At 45.5% G+C, this 17,800-nt stretch overlaps 1 protein-coding gene across 3 annotated transcripts in view; it reads right to left on the reverse strand.

The window, feature by feature from the left end:
* Positions 1 to 17,800, reverse strand: part of myh10 (myosin, heavy chain 10, non-muscle) — a 61,020-nt gene that overhangs the window by 11,876 nt on the left and 31,344 nt on the right. The window contains exons 6-17 of one of the 3 annotated variants that reach the window (XM_072712119.1): positions 16,991 to 17,020; positions 15,494 to 15,511; positions 12,542 to 12,634; positions 11,449 to 11,512; positions 10,578 to 10,676; positions 10,065 to 10,208; positions 9,754 to 9,849; positions 8,960 to 9,078; positions 7,682 to 7,834; positions 6,725 to 6,898; positions 6,310 to 6,483; positions 5,402 to 5,516 (exon numbers count right to left, since the gene is read on the reverse strand). In XM_072712119.1, the coding sequence (XP_072568220.1) occupies positions 5,402 to 5,516; positions 6,310 to 6,483; positions 6,725 to 6,898; positions 7,682 to 7,834; positions 8,960 to 9,078; positions 9,754 to 9,849; positions 10,065 to 10,208; positions 10,578 to 10,676; positions 11,449 to 11,512; positions 12,542 to 12,634; positions 15,494 to 15,511; positions 16,991 to 17,020 (1,279 nt within the window). The remainder of the gene's footprint in view (positions 1 to 5,401; positions 5,517 to 6,309; positions 6,484 to 6,724; positions 6,899 to 7,681; positions 7,835 to 8,959; positions 9,079 to 9,753; positions 9,850 to 10,064; positions 10,209 to 10,577; positions 10,677 to 11,448; positions 11,513 to 12,541; positions 12,635 to 15,493; positions 15,512 to 16,990; positions 17,021 to 17,800) is intronic. The other 2 variants (XM_072712120.1, XM_072712121.1) reach the window with 2 other exon arrangements.

The raw sequence follows: 17,800 nt of genomic DNA on the forward strand, positions 1-17,800 counted from the left end.
ATACAAGCATAAGCGTCAGTGTAGATCAGGACTGTCCCTCTGACCGAACCAGGTTCAAAGTTAAAAAGCTAGAAGTTTGCCATAAAGGCATCTTGCTATGTAAAAATGATTAAGGTTCTAACTGAGGGGAAATATGACTCATCCAGGTCAAACCTGTTTACCTGAGAACTAATTTATAATGTCCTTTAAAGACTTAGAGCATTTATAATTCTGAGTGGACAGCAGGAATCAAATCTGATGTGAAGCAGAAAAATACCAATATGGACATTTGGAATAGCCAAGTTAAGTATCACCTTTTGCCAGATAGCAAACAAAATTAGTGGGGCACAGTGCAACACAACTGCCCTTTTAACCAATGACACGCCTCTGGTTTAACAGGTAGGCTTATAGAAAATTCCCTCTACTAACTTGGTTTGCAAAACTGTTTAATCATGGTCAGGCACATAGATTTCATTCCTTGAACAAAACTAGAAAAACCGGCAGAATTATCCCCGTATTTAGAGTAGATGTTTTATTATCCACCGACTGCTCCGAGACTGAATGTGCCGTTTTTGGGAAATCGGAAGGCTGCCGCAATGCTGGAATGCGGGTGGGAGCAGACGGACTTACCCTCCGGACTGTGTGGGAGGGGCCTGCACTGTACAAAGAATTCTGCCCCCTACAAAGTAAACAATACTGCTATGTTTCCGTTTCAAGTTTTATGTCAAATTTAACATGCTTCTTTAGGAAATTGGCAAACAGACACAAAATTAAGCCTTTCCCAATGTCCCCCTGCCATCTATAGGAGCTTTAAAGGGACATTATAGGGATGCGATAAACCATCTTAACCCTGCACTTGGAGGCCTGAGAGACCAAGGTTGGCAAATGTGGGCCAGGACCTGATGGTAGCAGCTTCCATAGCAGGCCTGGGGGCAGGACCTGATGGTAGCAGCTTCCTAAGCAGGCCTGGGGGCAGGACCTGATGGCAGCAGCTTCCTAAGCAGGCCTGGGGGCAGGACCTGATGGTAGCAGCTTCCATAGCAGGCCTGGGGGCAGGACCTGATGGCAGCAGCTTCCTAAGCAGGCCTGGGGGCAGGACCTGAAGGTAGCAGCTTCCATAGCAGGCCTGGGGGCAGGACCTGATGGCAGCAGCTTCCTAAGCAGGCCTGGGGGCAGGACCTGAAGGTAGCAGCTTCCTAAGCAGGCCTGGGGGCAGGACCTGATGGCAGCAGCTTCCTAAGCAGGCCTGGGGGCAGGACCTGATGGCAGCAGCTTCCTAAGCAGGCCAGGGGGCAGGACCTGATGGCAGCAGCTTCCTAAGCAGGCCTGGGGGCAGGACCTGATGGCAGCAGCTTCCTAAGCAGGCCTGGGGGCAGGACCTGATGGCAGCAGCTTCCTAAGCAGGCCTGGGGGCAGGACCTGATGGTAGCAGCGTCCTAAGCAGGCCTGGGGGCAGGACCTGATGGTAGCAGCTTCCTAAGCAGGCCTGGGGGCAGGACCTGATGGTAGCAGCTTCCTAAGCAGGCCTGGGGGCAGGACCTGATGGCAGCAGCTTCCTAAGCAGGCCTGGGGGCAGGACCTGATGGTAGCAGCTTCCTAAGCAGGCCTGGGGGCAGGACCTGATGGTAGCAGCTTCCTAAGCAGGCCTGGGGGCAGGACCTGATGGCAGCAGCTTCCTAAGCAGGCCTGGGGGCAGGACCTGAAGGTAGCAGCTTCCTAAGCAGGCCTGGGGGCAGGACCTGATGGTAGCAGCTTCCTAAGCAGGCCTGGGGGCAGGACCTGAAGGTAGCAGCTTCCTAAGCAGGCCTGGGGGCAGGACCTGAAGGTAGCAGCTTCCTAAGCAGGCCTGGGGGCAGGACCTGATGGCAGCAGCTTCCTAAGCATGAATATCCTTTCAGCAATTCTTCCTCTTAGCTGGCTCTCCCACTGGAAAGTTCAACTACGTTTTTTTTTCTATTGCCTCATTAAGCAAATGCTGCCCTATGATTTCATCTTTAATTCTGGTTTTCATTCCACATAAAAAGAATCCGTAATTTACAGCAAAAAACGATTACATGAGAACGTGCTTTCCTTTTATTTTATAGATATTGGCAAATTGAAAGCAAGGCTAGTGAACAGAGCTTCGGACTGGCCCTGTATGAAGGAGAGAGCAGCTGGGAAGGGTCCTCATGCTCTTTTTAGACCCTACACTTTGAATCAGGGGGAATTACTGGTATATAAAATACTTCAAAGCTCTATCTGCAATGCTATTTTAATTCAAATCAGTCCAGTGTGCCAGGTTAATTTCACTGCAGTTTCAGCAGTTTGGAGACATACAAGACGACCTCTTTGACACACATCACTCCTCAAGACCAAAGTGTCAGATATGAACAGTGTCTAAGTCTTAAGCCTCGTGCTTGAAGACTTAAAACTAACGCTAAAGTCTGAGATCTTACCCAATTTATTGACTAAACCAGATTAACCAAAGAATATCTAGCAAGCATAGCATAGTTTCTGGATAAAATGGAGACTAAAACATACACTTAGAGAAAGAACAGCCCGTTATGTCAACCCAAGCACCTATGACTAAAATATTAACGTTGGCCTGCAACCCAGAAAAGTATTAAAAGGAAGCGGCTGGAATGTCTATCAGGGCCAATTCCATAAGAAAAAAAAGTGACAATCTTTCACACTCTGCTGGAGCTCCTCCACACCAACCTCATCTGCTCTGATCAGCGCCACATGTGGTTCTGATTCTAAACCTGCAGCACTGGAGGAGCCCAACACAAATTCCATTATTATTTTCCCTGTCAGTCACGCTGCTCAGCGGCGAAGCTGGAGAATTACGCAGTTCTTGTTCCATCCAAATGACAGCAGTAAAGGATACATCACACTGTCAAAATTCTTGTGCCCCGTTGAAAAAATTCTAGCATAACTTTAGACTCAGAAGTTCTGCATAAAAGTTCTTTTTCGCTATCATTTTCTTGTCCTTTTTTTTTTAATCCTTTGTTTTTAAAAAACCTTGTGTGATGCATAGCTAGAAAAGTGACACATAAACAATGCTACTATTACTACCAGGACATGGAATAAAATGTGAGGGACATGCAGGTAGTGTATTTGAACTACAAAATTAGGACAGATTTTTTTAGTTTAAAAGATGCATCTTAATAAATGCAGTATTAATATTAGCAAAAAATACAGGGCCAAAGTTTTGAACCATAAGAACACCAATAAAGTAAATGTTCAGCTATAAAAATACTAGCAGCTATGTGTAGCCAAGTCACCTTTTTGACCAATATTTTTGTCTGTGGCACACCTTGGCAGACAGCTGACCAAGTCACCTTTCTGAGCAGCACAAAAAGATTCTTGGGCACAAGGTCAAATATATTTACCAATGCTGCTCAAAAAAACTGGAATCTAAAGAGCTGCTTAGAGTGGACGTGAAGTGACAGCAGGATCAATTATGAATTACAGGAAATTGCCAGATGTAAATTTTAAATGTTTCAAGATGTGATTTTTCTACTGTAGCATCATCAGAAGACATTGATCAAAATTCTCAATCGAGGTAAGCCAATCTGGAATGCAGGTGAAGACATTTGTTGAAAGGTACCACTGTGGCCCATTGACAATAGATAATATCAATGCTGCACCATGCAAGCCCAGCTGCGGGGGCGTCAGAGCGCGACGTGTCCTTCAAGCAGATCCACAGCATTACATTCATTCACCTGGAGGGTCATGGAGATTAGATATATTGTCATAGAATGAGGCTCTTAGAATATTCTGAATCTCTAAATCAGAGAAACAGAGAGGGGGGAGGGGACAAAACTAGGAAATAACAGAGGAACAATGTGGCAAAGACAGGTGTCCATACTCAACGTTTACTAATGGAAATCATATGTATACATTTTTACTTTTTTTGTTCCCCAGGACAGATTCAGGCACACTAAACAAACCCAGATTCCGTTAACCTGTAATCACAGAAAACCTTGATCTCAATTACAAGAGTAAAAAGATTTGATTAAATTAACATTTCCCTTCTACAAGCAAGACCAGCACAACAGATGAGTAGAAGTTTGCCAAAACCAGTAGGCCTTCATTTTTAATTGCAATTTATGTAGCTGGTGTAACGATTACATATGGTGTAACGATTACTTGACTTGACATATTTCTACGCTCTCATACGAATGTCGACATTGGCTACTACTAGAGTTTGGAAATTAAACAAATACTAGTTTGACATTTAACCTCAGTAGCCATGTGGAGAGTGGTGCAGCGCTGACTAACCATGTTAATTAAAGCTGATCAAACCAAGGCCATAAAGCAGACTGGGCCCAAGAATTTTCTCATGGTCCATAATACCACAGGAACTATTTGAATGTTTCAATTACTCAGTTTAGAAACATGATCGATCACCTCCATCCCCAAATCCGTCTCTCTCTCACCAAGCACACCCTTGTCGATTGTAATTATGATCCACCAATTATTCATGGAAGGTAATGAATAATTTATGGTTTGTTACCTGCAATTATCACTGACTCGCTTTGCTGAGTATAATGTAGAACCGCCACAGCTATTAATAACTTCAGGGAATTTTAATGAATACCTGTCAGTTTCTGCAGCCTATTTTATTTAAAAGGTCCACTTGAACACACAGTTTTGATTGAGCGTTAAAGCTAAAGCTTCCGGCTATCTCCAAGAGAGAAGGCACACAGAGGCACTTGGGCTACATTCACACTGCAGGGCTTAATGCTCAATTCTGATTTCCTGCTCAGATCGGATTTTTTATTTGCCTGTTCACATTACTCTTTTTAATGTGGGAAATATCAGATTTCAATGTGAACGGTTAACTATACTGAACTGGCCCGCGTGCGCACAAAACAAAGACGCCACTTTATTGATTCGGAGACTCCCCAGTTACGATCTTCCAGATTTATCTCCCCAAATACTTATTAAATCCAGGACCTCGCTGTCCCTCCACTGGGCAGCTTCTGTGCTCTCCTCCATGTTTGGCACTCTGACGGAGACATATGGTGACTTCCGCCTGCGCAGAATTGTGACGAACGTTGATCGAGAGTGACATAAAAGTCGCATGAATTCCAATTTTGCTGTTCAGACTAAGGTCCCATTGCAAAAAATCAGACCTGCATCCGATTTATGACCACATACTGAAATGGCCCGAATCGGAATTGGAAAAATAAAACCGGATTCCATGTGGCTTGTGCTGTTCACATTGTTATGAAAAAATGCGATGAGTCACATATGAGCAAAAAATTGGATTTGGGCCACATTTGTCCCGCAATATGAACGTAACCTTGGAAACATCCTGATGTCCCCAGCTAAACTCGACGACACTCCTATGCAGACCAACATCTTCACATCACCTTCCACTAACAGCATGAAGGGGGCTCTCAACCGGACTGCGAAACCAGGAACAGAAACTCACCGTCCTTCCAGAGCTCTGCCACAAACTTGTCCGTCGACTGGTGCAGGAGTGTGGCCACGTTGTCATTGAGGGGGTCCATGTTCTTCATCAGCCACTCATCTGCCTTGTAGTCCACCTGGGCATAGTTTGCCAAAGGGTCACCTCATATCTCAGCCAGCTTTTGCAGCCCCTCTTAGTCTGCAGTGACTGTCCTATAGCATTCCTCGTCACACTTTGGATTTGATTTTGGACCGTAAAAGCAAATGCGAGTCCCTGACATAAATGACCAGGGCTGCAGTGTGTACATAATCTTCACAAATGTGCGTCAATAAGGGGGAAAAAGTTTGATTTACGCAACAGTACAAGTCGTGCACATCCCAAATGGGAAACAGATGTGGATAAAGCGCCTTTCTGCACACAGGGATAGTGTCAAAGCTCCGGCCAATATCTCTTTCCCAACAACATTTATCTAATCAATAAAAACAAAGTCAAACACTAGACAGACATAATGTATACTGTTCAAGAAATCCGAACAGATAAAGAGCATTTTTCCAGTGCACACAAAAAATGAGCTGTACTGGAACTGGTTCAGTGCTCCTCTGGGATGTGAGGGATGTCACAAGGAATCGGAGCTCAAACTCCTCCAAGACACACCATGTAAGCTGTTCATTAGGTTTCCATCAATATCTACTTGCAATGTATGGCAGGAAAATACCCTTAAACTTCATCTTTTCTGAATCTATTACTCCTTTCATTCAAAACCTATTCAACCCGGCAGTTGTGACCTCTGCCCTTAGAACGCATTTAGTTCACAAGTGCTTGTCATCCCACAGCATAATTGGAATTATGTGTGAAGCCTCTACACTTAACTGCAATTGATTGGTAAAATATAGTGTCTCTCTGGATAAAGGACTGAATGAATACAGTACCTTTCCAGCGTAGTGTATAATGCAGAAATCTGCCTTGTCCTTCAGCTGCCTGGGCTTCTGGAACTTTGGGTGGGTGCCCTGTTCCTGGACCAACTTATCCACAAACGTCTTGTCCGTGGCCTTGGGGAACCAACACTCCTCATCTAGCAGGGCCAGAACACCGGGTGGGTTTGCCTGTGTTAGGAGAACAATGGTAATTTTAGTTCAAATCCACACGACTCCTATTCAATCCTGCAAGGCCTCAATCCACCCTGTCTATAAATCAGCACAGCTCAAAAGAGCTGTCACTCAAAACTGTAGCCCTCTAATGGAACTGATGAATGCTGTTCCAAGACAGTGCAAAGTTCCTAATAAAAACGTATGACGATATGAGTTACTCGTGAGTTTTAAATCTTCCAGGACAAATGATACGGACCGGCCGCTCGATGAGGTCGATGCAGGGCTGCAGGTCCAGGCCGAAGTCGATGAAGCTCCACTCGATGCCTTCCCTCTGGTACTCCTCCTGCTCCAAGATGAACATGGTGTGGTTGAACAGCTGCTGCAGCTTCTCGTTGGTGTAGTTGATGCACAGCTGCTCGAAGGAGTTCAGCTGCAGAGAAGAACAAAGATCAGTTGCAGGCTATACATGGAAACGTGGACGTCGCCTTGCTTTTCTAATAATCATACTGGCTTAACTCAATTTAAAACTGACTCCTCTTCATTTTATTAGCTTAGCTCTCACTGATCCGTCAGCATCCAGAGAAATAAAGCAAGATAACCAAGTTAGGTCAGATGGTTGGGTACCTAAATACAATTACATTAATTCTGAAAAGGGCTTTGATTCAAATGTAGTTGCAGAAATAGTTTTCATACAATAAGTGCTGGCTACTGACTTCAGTGACCATTCTATAAGTAAGATGCATGCTCCCCAGATAACAGACGAGGGTCCTTAAAGCTGCTTAATTTCAACATCGGTATTGTTTATGCCAATTTCGGCATTTTAGTCATAAGATCCTGCCTCTGGGTAGAAAATCAGCTGAAGCAAATTTTCTACTTATTAAACAAAACTACTGAAAATAAAATAAAAACAGACCTAATTTAGAGAGAAAAAAACAGGTAATTCATTACCAATGGAAAGTTAGACTTCTTCAAGACACAAACGCCTAAGACCGTTAGGCAGCACAGCAACCTTTAACTACTGGAACCCAGGGTTGATTCTTATTAAGTGTTTTATTTAAATGTAGGTGTACAACAAAAATGTCAGGCGCTTCTTCAAATGCCAAGTATTTAATGTACATTCTCTTCCTACAGTAAAGGGTTCCAAAAAGGCCGAGATCAGACCGCCAGCGCACTTTTCCTGTGGCCAGCCGATACGCAGAAGATGTCGTGGTACCTGGAAGATCTCAAAGCCGGCGATGTCCAGGATGCCGATGAAGGAGGCTCCCTGGCGCTTGGTCCTGTCCAGAGCCTTGTTGATGCGGTGGACCAGCCAGCGAAACAGCCTCTCGTAAGTAGCCTTGGCTAGGGCCTCCACAGCGAAGTCCGCCTGCAGAGAGATGGGGCAGAGCAGCAGTCTGCATCATCAGCCCCGCAGAGAGATGGGGCAGAGCAGCAGTCTGCCTCATCAGCCCCGCAGAGAGATGGGGCAGAGCAGCAGTCTGCATCATCAGCCCCGCAGAGAGATGGGGCAGAGCAGCAGTCTGCATGCAGAGAGATGGGGCAGAGCAGCAGTCTGCATGCAGAGAGATGGGGCAGAGCAGCAGTCTGCATCTTCAGCCCTGCAGTGCCACTTCGGGCTCATTTCTAACGGGGTTAAACCATCATTCATTAAAGGCTCCTTTGATCAGATCTGGGCTTTTGACAGTGAAAGAATCTCAAAATAAATGTATTCTTAAATAATTTATCTTGAATGGACCTTCTGAAATAAAAACAGGAAGCGTTCCCCACTGTTGAATCCAATATTACGCTCAGTTTAAGCTGATATATGCTCCATAACATTCCTTTGCTGTTTATTTTCCAAAAAGCCAAGAAGCATTTACAGCCCAAAGTCAACTAGCTAGTGATATCTGCTGTCAAAGGTACACAGTAAAAAGACATTTTTATACAAAAAAAAAACATCTGTCATATTGTGCCTTGGTGAGACTGGCTATCAACATGTTAACCAATATTAATTAATTAACCACAAGTCCATTATCAACACACAGCACTTTCTGCTGACCCATTACCCAAAATAATTTATATTAAATATTAAATATAATGGGTTAAGATGACCTATATTCTAAATTTAACCTAAAAGATGCATTCCAGCCCCGCATTCCAGATAAGGCACCATCGCGATCTTCTCCTGTGGTTCACAGCACACTCTGCTCATAGAGGCAAGCAGAAACACCACTGGCCCCCCCAGCCTGGATGTGTTTTTGAGAACAAATCTTCTCTAATCGCTAGGCCACCACTGCGATTTCCTCACCGTTGTTTCAGTCTAACCCCAAGGTAAAAGAAAATGAGTGCTTTTCTCATGACCCAGCGATGTAGAAAATATCAGTAGCCTTGAATACCCCAGCATACACGCACAGAAAATACTGGGACGATGAGCCAGATGTGTGCCTGCACAGGCAGGACACGCAGAACCCCCATAGGGCACGGCTGAGGTGCCGAGGAGGTTCCAAAGTACCTGCTCTTTGGTCTGCGCTTTCTGGACGTAGTCTCGGCCGACCTTGATGCGAGGGGACAGGATGGCGCGGGTGAACTCCATCACATTCATCCCCAGCAGGTGACACAGCTTCTGTGCGGCTGTGCGCGTAAAGGGAGGATGAGGGCAGCGATGACATCAGTGTGAGGTCACAGAACCCAGGACCACCCCCACCTGCCTAGGAGAGCCGTCACTATGAGGTATTACCAATGAAAGCATTACATATTTCCAACTGAGACCACCCTGCAAAAACGTATCAACTACTATTCCAGGCCATTTACAGATTTTATATGAAAATGCCAACAACACTGTTAGGGGTATAAAACATTATCCAAAAATGAGCACCAATTCTCCATTCTGTAACCCCACAGGTATGAAAAGCTTTTTTGAAAAAGGGGAGGGGGGTTGTTATATTCTAGGGCAAGTCAGACTGATTTATGACATTTTCTGCTATCGCAAATTCTTGAAAGATTTAGAGGGCGTTCATTTCTTCATGGAGGAAGTTCTGGAAAGTGAAGCCGTCATGACGTGATGCATAGCAAAAGCAACTGGCTCCGTTTGAGGATTAAACCTCGCTAGAACACCACTCTCTCATATCTCTTGGCTTAAATGAGACCTTTTCCACACCAAAGCAGGTGCCGGCCGATCACCACCACGAGAGCCTGACGGCTAGGGCCGGTATACCTCCCTCTAACACCAAGGGGCCCCATCCCTACTTCAAACTTGACCAACAGCTGATTCTATCTACGCAATCAGTTTGCTTCCCGTTTCGTTACCTGTGTTTTCAGGCATGGAGGCCTGATCGGTGTTCCTCTCTTTCTTGAAGACGATGTTGCCAAACTGCAGCACTGATGAGACCACCTTCAGCATGGCTGCAACAAGGAAGGATGTTCATAAAATCATGCAGCACACAGACAAAAACAGCACGGCGGCCAACTCCTTGTAGGGAAAAATTGAGAAAATGTCCTTGGAACATTTTCAAAAAAACCAGAAGTCCTAAAACCATCAATTTTCATGTCATTCTGGGGTAGAATTCGCTGAATACCTTCCTGTGAGCCAGAGTCAATGGAAAGAGGTGTGTACTTACACAAGATCTCATCGTGAGAGAAGCTCATGATGTGCATGGCCTCCATGGTTTCCTGGAAATTGTCCTTGTCCTGCTGCCCAGGAATGGGGATGTTGCCATTGGACAGGAAGCGGTAGTTGTTAAATCCTTCAAGGAGCAGATCAGCTGAGCAGAGGAAAAGAAAAAAAAAAAAATCACTTAACCATCACTGATATATAAAAACCATGCAACACCTCAGATATTCTGGAAAGCATTTTGTATTTGCTGAGAATCAAAGCTACTACCAAGTATTTTCAAAGAGCTAAGTTCATTTTGAAATATTGGAATGTTAGATGGAAAAAACCCATTGCATTGACAGACTAAGGACATAAAATGGTTTTAATCAGACAGTCAATGATTGTAAAGGCCCAGGTGAAAACACAGGGCATACACAGGGTATACACAGGGTATACACAGGACATACACAGGACATACACAGGGCACAAGGTTCCCTTGGGCCTAGTACACGGACAGGTGGACAGGGCTCATACTTACACCTCAAGTGCTCCCCAGCACCAGCCAGGAGCTGGTAGAAGATGTGGAAGGTGCGCTCATCTTTGGCCTGCCGGATGGCTCGGGACTTCTCCAGCAGGTCTGGACTTGGGTCAAGGACTGCACCAAGACTTACTGCAGTGCATCTCTCTCTCACAGACAGGTACAGAAACCCCTGTTTGATATGACTCCCAACAAACAGGAATCTGGTAAAACAAGTTTGGGATACAGATTCCGGTCCATCTCCTCATCCCAAGTATATACTTCTCAATTTAAGGACAATTCCAGCATTAGGGATGTGACATTTAGACTAACAAACAACTGCATGGAACCGCCCTTAAATCACTATTATTAATATTTAAATACAAAAATGACTCCTTAAATGCGGTCACTGGACAAAGACTGAACCACCATCAAAAATGCACTATTTGCAGTGTCTTAAAACAGCCCCAGGGTATATGCTCCTTAGGATTCCAGTCCTGGGGGGCTGCACTGCTTCACACTGACATAGAACATCCAGATTCAGAAAATCTACATTAGCACTTTTAACGCTACCTATTCCTAGTTATGTAATCAATGAAACCGGCCGCAGGTCTCTGCAGAACAGAATGGTCCAGAACTATATGGCAGCTGGTGCTGGTGTGTGTGTCTATATATATATTTAATTTAAAAAAAAACTTGTGTGAAAACAAGAGTGTCAGCCCATGGTCTAACACAACATTTCAGTTAAATTGCTAAGAGCACAAGACTTATAAAGCAGGAGATGCATCAAACACATGGAATCCATGTGTGGAAAATCCCAACTTGCGGCAAGTGGCTACTCAACAGGACACAGTGGTGAGCCGCACGCCCAGCAGCACGGAAGGCAGGATACAGGTCTCGATGTTGGCCCCCACGATGTAACCAGTGACGTCAAAGTTGATCCTGATGAACTTGCCCTGAATGAGGTCAACGGAGGAGGGGAGCACAGATCAGATGAGCAGGACCTGTCTGAATCCTGCTCATAGACTTATCCCCTACTTAACCGGGGAGGGATTTGCGGGGGGGGGGGGGGCGACTAGCAGACACACAAAACAGCAGGGCTGTTCCAAAAATACAGGCCAAATTCCAGACCTGGAGCACATTACAGCTACTCAAAGGATCAGTGCATCCCAGAGGGGTTACACCACCTTACACCCCCAAACAGGATGGTATTACCATGGTCAAATAATCAGAAGTATTTCAGGCATGTGAGTTGTCCATGTGCGTAAGGCATTATATTAAATACTGACAGCCACTGTGAAGGTGGGTAGTCCATAATTCCTTTAAGGGATCCCCCACCATTATAAACAGCTGGGTAATTAAAAACAGGCAGTTCAGGGTAAGTGCCTAGATCCACATTCAGGTCCTACCCAACTGCAGCCTTCCTACCCCAAGCTCTGGTCCCAAAGCCACCATACCACTTCAAAGCTCGATTGAGGCAGCTTGCATTTTTAAATCCCACGGCCTTTAATGCAACAGACTCGGTCTTCAGGGTCCAGCAGCCAGCTGAACTGGCCGAGTCCTCACACGGCCACAGGATTTATAAAGCAAGCGACGACAAGGTGAGATCTGCTTCACTGGCATCAGTGAGATGGGCCTCACAGGTACGATACGGCCAGGCCCAGATTCACAACAGACACGCAGGTCCATAAATGATTCCCAGACGCTGTCAGAGCATTCCGGAATGACAATGAATTACCTACAGGAAAACTGAAATAATCTAATTCTACTTAAACTGCTCAGTGTTTCGTAATGCTCTGAGCAATCGGGGGAGTGTGACGCCACTGCACATCCGTGTCTTCTAGGCTTTCATTAACCCGCAGATGGCTGGTAGTGCGATGTCCGTCGAGCAGAGAGCGGTCGGCATAGGTACAGCCAGGCATCCGCTCGAACGCGTGACGTACAGGCGGTGTTTCAGAACAGCCCAGAATCTGGGGTTAACTTACAAATCGGGATGAGTTGTCATTCTTCACCGTTTTGGCATTGCCAAAGGACTCAAGGATGGGGTTGGCTTGCAAAAGCTGTCGTTCCAGCTCACCCTGGAAGGTAAGGAGATGTTACCGGAAAAAAAAAAAAAAGATAAGACCCCAGACAGAGGCCCAGCCACAGAAATGAGCAGAAAGGCTGACCTTAAAGAAAGAAAAACAACCAAAACCACCTCCACAGAACCACCACCGCTCCCGCATTTGTCCACAGAAGCGAAAGGGTCACAGGAAGAACAACTAAGCCGAACTTTCTCCTTTTTGGGGAAGAGTGTTTAAGATTTGGGACACTGCCACAGCTTGACCAGTTAGAACAGGAAGAAAACTAGTGTTAGGACATTAAAGAGGATGAGCTCATCCAAGACGCATGCCAAGGAAACCAGCAGAGACTCTCAGCGTGTTAGTTAGCCACGGCTCCTCCAAACTGCTCAGGCGCTCTCCTTTGGCGGTCAAGGGGGATAACAGCTTCAATACTTAAGCACAACAGGCTGATTTCTATTAGGAGCCATTCCTTCAGTACACCATGCACTTGTAGCTCGGATAACGACAAGTTCTCCTTCAAAGCGAAGCGGGATTAGGTTGATGGTCAAGCGACAGCTCGCGTGTGGGGGGTGGGGGTGGGTGACTTCAGCGTGGAATCTGCTTTTTCCAAATAATTCAACAATTACCCTCAGAGAATCCTGAGGCAGGAGGCGTGACAAATTGGCCTTTGCACCAAACCCTGCTTTTCTGCCTGGTCAGCTATTAATTACGGTTATAGGCAACATATGTCCCACACCCCACCCCAATCCGGAACCCCCCCCCCCAGGGGGATAGAGATCAGCTTTGTCATCCAGAGGTAAGGTTGTTAACCTACACCAAGGCATCCACAGGGACTGCAGCTCACACTCCATGCTGTCTGCTGTGATTCGAACCCTTGGACCACCCCGATAGAAGCTCAGGGAGGTACACAGCAGATCACCAAGGTGGGGGGGGGGGTGGAGCATATGGTTCAGCTCACCAACCCGTGCTGGAACTGAACGTTTCCTGCCAGCCTCCTATCCAGATGTGCTTAGAATGTGGGGAAACGGCTCAGTTGTGTTCAGTAGATCCCAGGTCCAAGGTGGAATGGCCCAGGGTTTGCTGTGTGTCCACATCGCTCTGCTCTGTGCAGTTACTCTGGCTCCAGGTCATCTTGAAAACCATGTTTTCTCAAAAACTTCACTTTAGACAAATTTGCATTTTGGCTGAAGAATCAGGGATGCAGAGCAAGCTATGAGCACCAGTAAGACAAATTAATCATTATATATATATATATATATATATAATGTGTGTGTGTGTGTGTATGCGATTTATATACATGTATAAATATAAACTAGTCTAAGTTTTGTCACTTAACTGGTCATTTGATTACAGCATCACTATGAAAAACTAACTTTAACCTACTAAAATAAAAATTATAGTAGAATCCAATGACATAATTAAGATTTTCTAGGAGAAGTACCAGCTGCAGAAAAATGAAAGTGCAGCGTCTCTCACCGACTCGCCCCTGACAGCCCCCACACTACAGGGGGGTTATGCACAGGGGGGTTCACGTTCCGGGCCAGGAAGGCAGCCCCCTGTGGATCTTATCGGGAGTAATCAGGCCTCGTCACCCATCCGCTGGGAGGGGGGGGTTCAGCACACTCACACCTGCTGAAGAGCGGCCGGCTGGGGCTGAACAAACAGCGACCCGCGAGTGTTTGGACAGGTGGAGCCCCGTGGCCCAGGTCCAGCGCTCAGCGTTTTATCTCCTTTTATGGAAATCTCTCTATTCATACAGAACTTAGCGGTTTTTTGGCTCTGCGTACGCATTCCGGCAATGGCGTTCAACACCGTCTTTTAAAAGAGAATTCAGCGGCGCGCGCAGGGAGACTGGAACGCATGCGTCGCAGATCTGCAGCCAGGGCCTTTGTGAAAATACCCAGCGTAGCTGTAAGAGATACCAGACAGAGGGGGCAGACCTTAATCAAGCAGGTCTCCAGGATCCAACAGATCCCATAGTCATGTAGCAAGCTTAGGAACAAAGCGAGGGGGTGTGTGCGTCTGTGTGAGAGACTGCGAGACGCAGCAGGAGTGCAATTCGGAAGCACATGAGGTGCACTGCAATTCTCTTCAGGAGACTAATTACGACAAGACAAATATAGGATGAGCTGCTCAACGCAGCACAAGCCAGGTTTTACCCTTACAATCATGGCCTCCCAGCTGTGACACACCGTCATATCTGTGAGCATGATAATCATTACCTAGCTACTTCACACAGAAAGCTGCACCTATTTCCCATTCATAAAACACTCAAGGTGGGGGTAAGGGTTTAATGATTTCCAAACATAGCATTTCAAGCCTGGCTTCTTGAATGCAATGGCAACAGCTGCCCGCTGCCATAGAAACCTGCAGTTCTTGTTGTCCCTTTGGCTATTCCTATCCTGTACATTACTACCTTGCAGCCCTCTGGCGACCACTTCCCAGCATATCTGGCAACCTAGAATGCTGCACACATTCCTCTCTGGTGCACTTGTGACGGAAGAGACACAATGGACCTTGCGCACGCACAGAACAGCACGTTACGTCTGTGAGACGGATTTTTATTTTCCAGAACTGAATTGATTCAATTAGCTGAGGCAATAAAATTACTGAAGCGACTAGAAAAGTAAATCTGTCGCCAAAAAAACAAAATTTAAAGGAGAAATCTGTGCATAGTGTTACTTACACGCTTAATACTGGATTATTATTATTTTTATTTGGAAAAAGCAGACTTCTAATCAGTTGTGCGGACAATTAAACCGTGCAAGGAGTGAGATCATCTGGGCGGTGAACAGAGATGGCATCCCCAACAGCCCCCTGCAGGCTGGCCAAGGTGGGAGGAGCACAGGGAGGAAGGGACTACATGCTACTCACATAGAACAGGAGTCCACTCTGTAGCCAATGAGCAGTGTCAAAATGTTTCCATGGAAACAGACAAGTGTTAACAGTCATGAAAACTTCAAATATATACACAGTCAGGCAATGCATACTGCATGCAAAAAATAAACTTAAAACGTTCAAGAAAATGAGGAGGACTGACAAATCAGAACGCATAAAGGCCGATGCATTTAGTTTGCTTTGAAAGTCATTATATAAACTAAATCAGCCTATTGAGTCAAACTAGGGCAGGTCACTAATTCTGTCCGTGTGTTTGAAGACCCTCCATAAGCTGTGGGTGGTTCTTTCAGTATGGAATGGATCCCACGTTGAGAGAGGCAATTAGCCACATGTAGACCACATTCACTGATTTGGACCTTAGTTGCCCTACAGATTCACACACTCACTTAAGATGCTGAATTTCATTAAGCGAGTGGAGGGTTCCACTTCTTTTTGCCTGTGCCAAGCAGACCGGGGACAGCTAATTACCTTCTTCCTGCTACAGTGTCTCTCCCAGTGAGCTGAATCACTTTCTCACATCTTAGAATTTCATCAGGGCAGCACTTTTCCTCGACACAGATCAGAGGCAGCTCTGCCTCTAAGAGCATCAAGGCCTCTATTTATCCATAAGGGTTGAGCAATGTATTAGAGGTGCCTTGCCCTGGACGAATGCAAGCCTATGCTTAAAGATTGAGTCATTAAAAATTTACAGTTGAAGAGAGAAAATACTTCTCTCCATTTCCCAACCTAACTAACCTGAGTCATGTACAGTAAATGAGCAAAGACTCATTGTTAGACTGACACTGAACTGAATACATTGTCTTTGAACCCGTATACAACACTTCTTACACATGCTGTAAACCAAACGTGGGGAAAAGGGTATTTAAAGGACACTGTAGGCTAATTTATAACAAACCAGTGTGACTTAATTGCAGTGTTCAACCAAAAACAGACAAAATGCCAGGAATGAGGACATGATTTATTGAACATGTGACTGCAGCGATTAACGGCTGCCAAGACATAAAAATAAACAAACATACAGAACAGTGGACAGGGAAACATACAAACTTATGGAAAACAGAAATCCTACCATCAGGTATCTTAAAGCTGAACAATAACTGATAAATCAGATGTGAGTCAACTACTAATATTTGTTTGCTTCTTCCTCCCTGCCAGGGTCCCAATTGTATAACAACACAGAAAAGATTCCTCAAACATAGAACATACATATTTTGTTAACCGATGCAGGGTCACAGCCAAAAATAGATTTGACAGCAGATTTGGACGATGCAAACAAATATCCTCGCACTGACCCCCTAAATGTGGCTAACGATAGGAAGTTAGAGGTGCATGCACATGAGCCAGATGGAGAGAACGAGAGAGAGAGAGAGAGAGAGAGAGAGAGAGAGAGAGAGAGAGAGAGAGAGAGAGAGAGAGAGAGAGAGAGAGAGAGAGAGAGAGAGAGAGAGAGAGAGAGAGAGAAGGAAGACTTGCCTGCAGCTTCACTTGCTTGGGCGATTCAGGCTGTTTGTTGCAAAACAGACAAATGCAGATGTTAGATGCTGAGGCCATAAGCACATGGGGCACAAGCCTCAGCACCCAGTCAGGGTTGCTTGATTTGTCTCATGCGATCACCGTGGCAACACACTTTGGGGAATTATGGCCAAAAGTGTGAGTGTTTGACATCTGGAGCACCACGCCTGCAATCACCTCGTCGAGCAGCACGAGAGGGTTTATTAACTGTCCATCAGCGCGTTGTCACTGATCAGCTGGTGTTCTGAAAACCCCCCTCTGCCACGTGCATTTCATCTCCATCGTCATGCAAGCCAACATACAGGAATTCCTAAATATCGCCTAGCTGGACACCTTACAGCCCTTGGGCAGAAGCACATTCTGTACTTGTATCATTTAGCACAGAGAGAAGCATCAGTAATCAGAATGAACAGCACACTGGTGAAAAATAAAGTGACTAATGTCTAACAGATATGTGCAACTTTAAAATGGTTCTCTCTCTCTATCCAAGGGAATCAGTTAAGTGCCCATTTCCCAGGATGGTGACAAGAGGAACTGATCAGCGTCCTCTGATCAGCGTCCTCTGATCAGCGTCCTCTGATCAGCGTCCTCTGATCAGCGTCCTCTGATCAGCGTCCTCTGATCAGCGTCCTCTGATCAGCGTCCTCTGATCAGCGTCCTCTGATCAGCGACACTGGGGCAAACTACAGAAGTACTATTTCCACATAATCCTGTAATCCATTAGCAATTAATAAAAAGCATGGATAATATGTGATGGAGATTTCAAATGCT

The sequence above is a fragment of the Paramormyrops kingsleyae genome, chromosome 5 (assembly GCF_048594095.1).
Source record: "Paramormyrops kingsleyae isolate MSU_618 chromosome 5, PKINGS_0.4, whole genome shotgun sequence".
Taxonomy (NCBI): domain Eukaryota; kingdom Metazoa; phylum Chordata; class Actinopteri; order Osteoglossiformes; family Mormyridae; genus Paramormyrops; species Paramormyrops kingsleyae.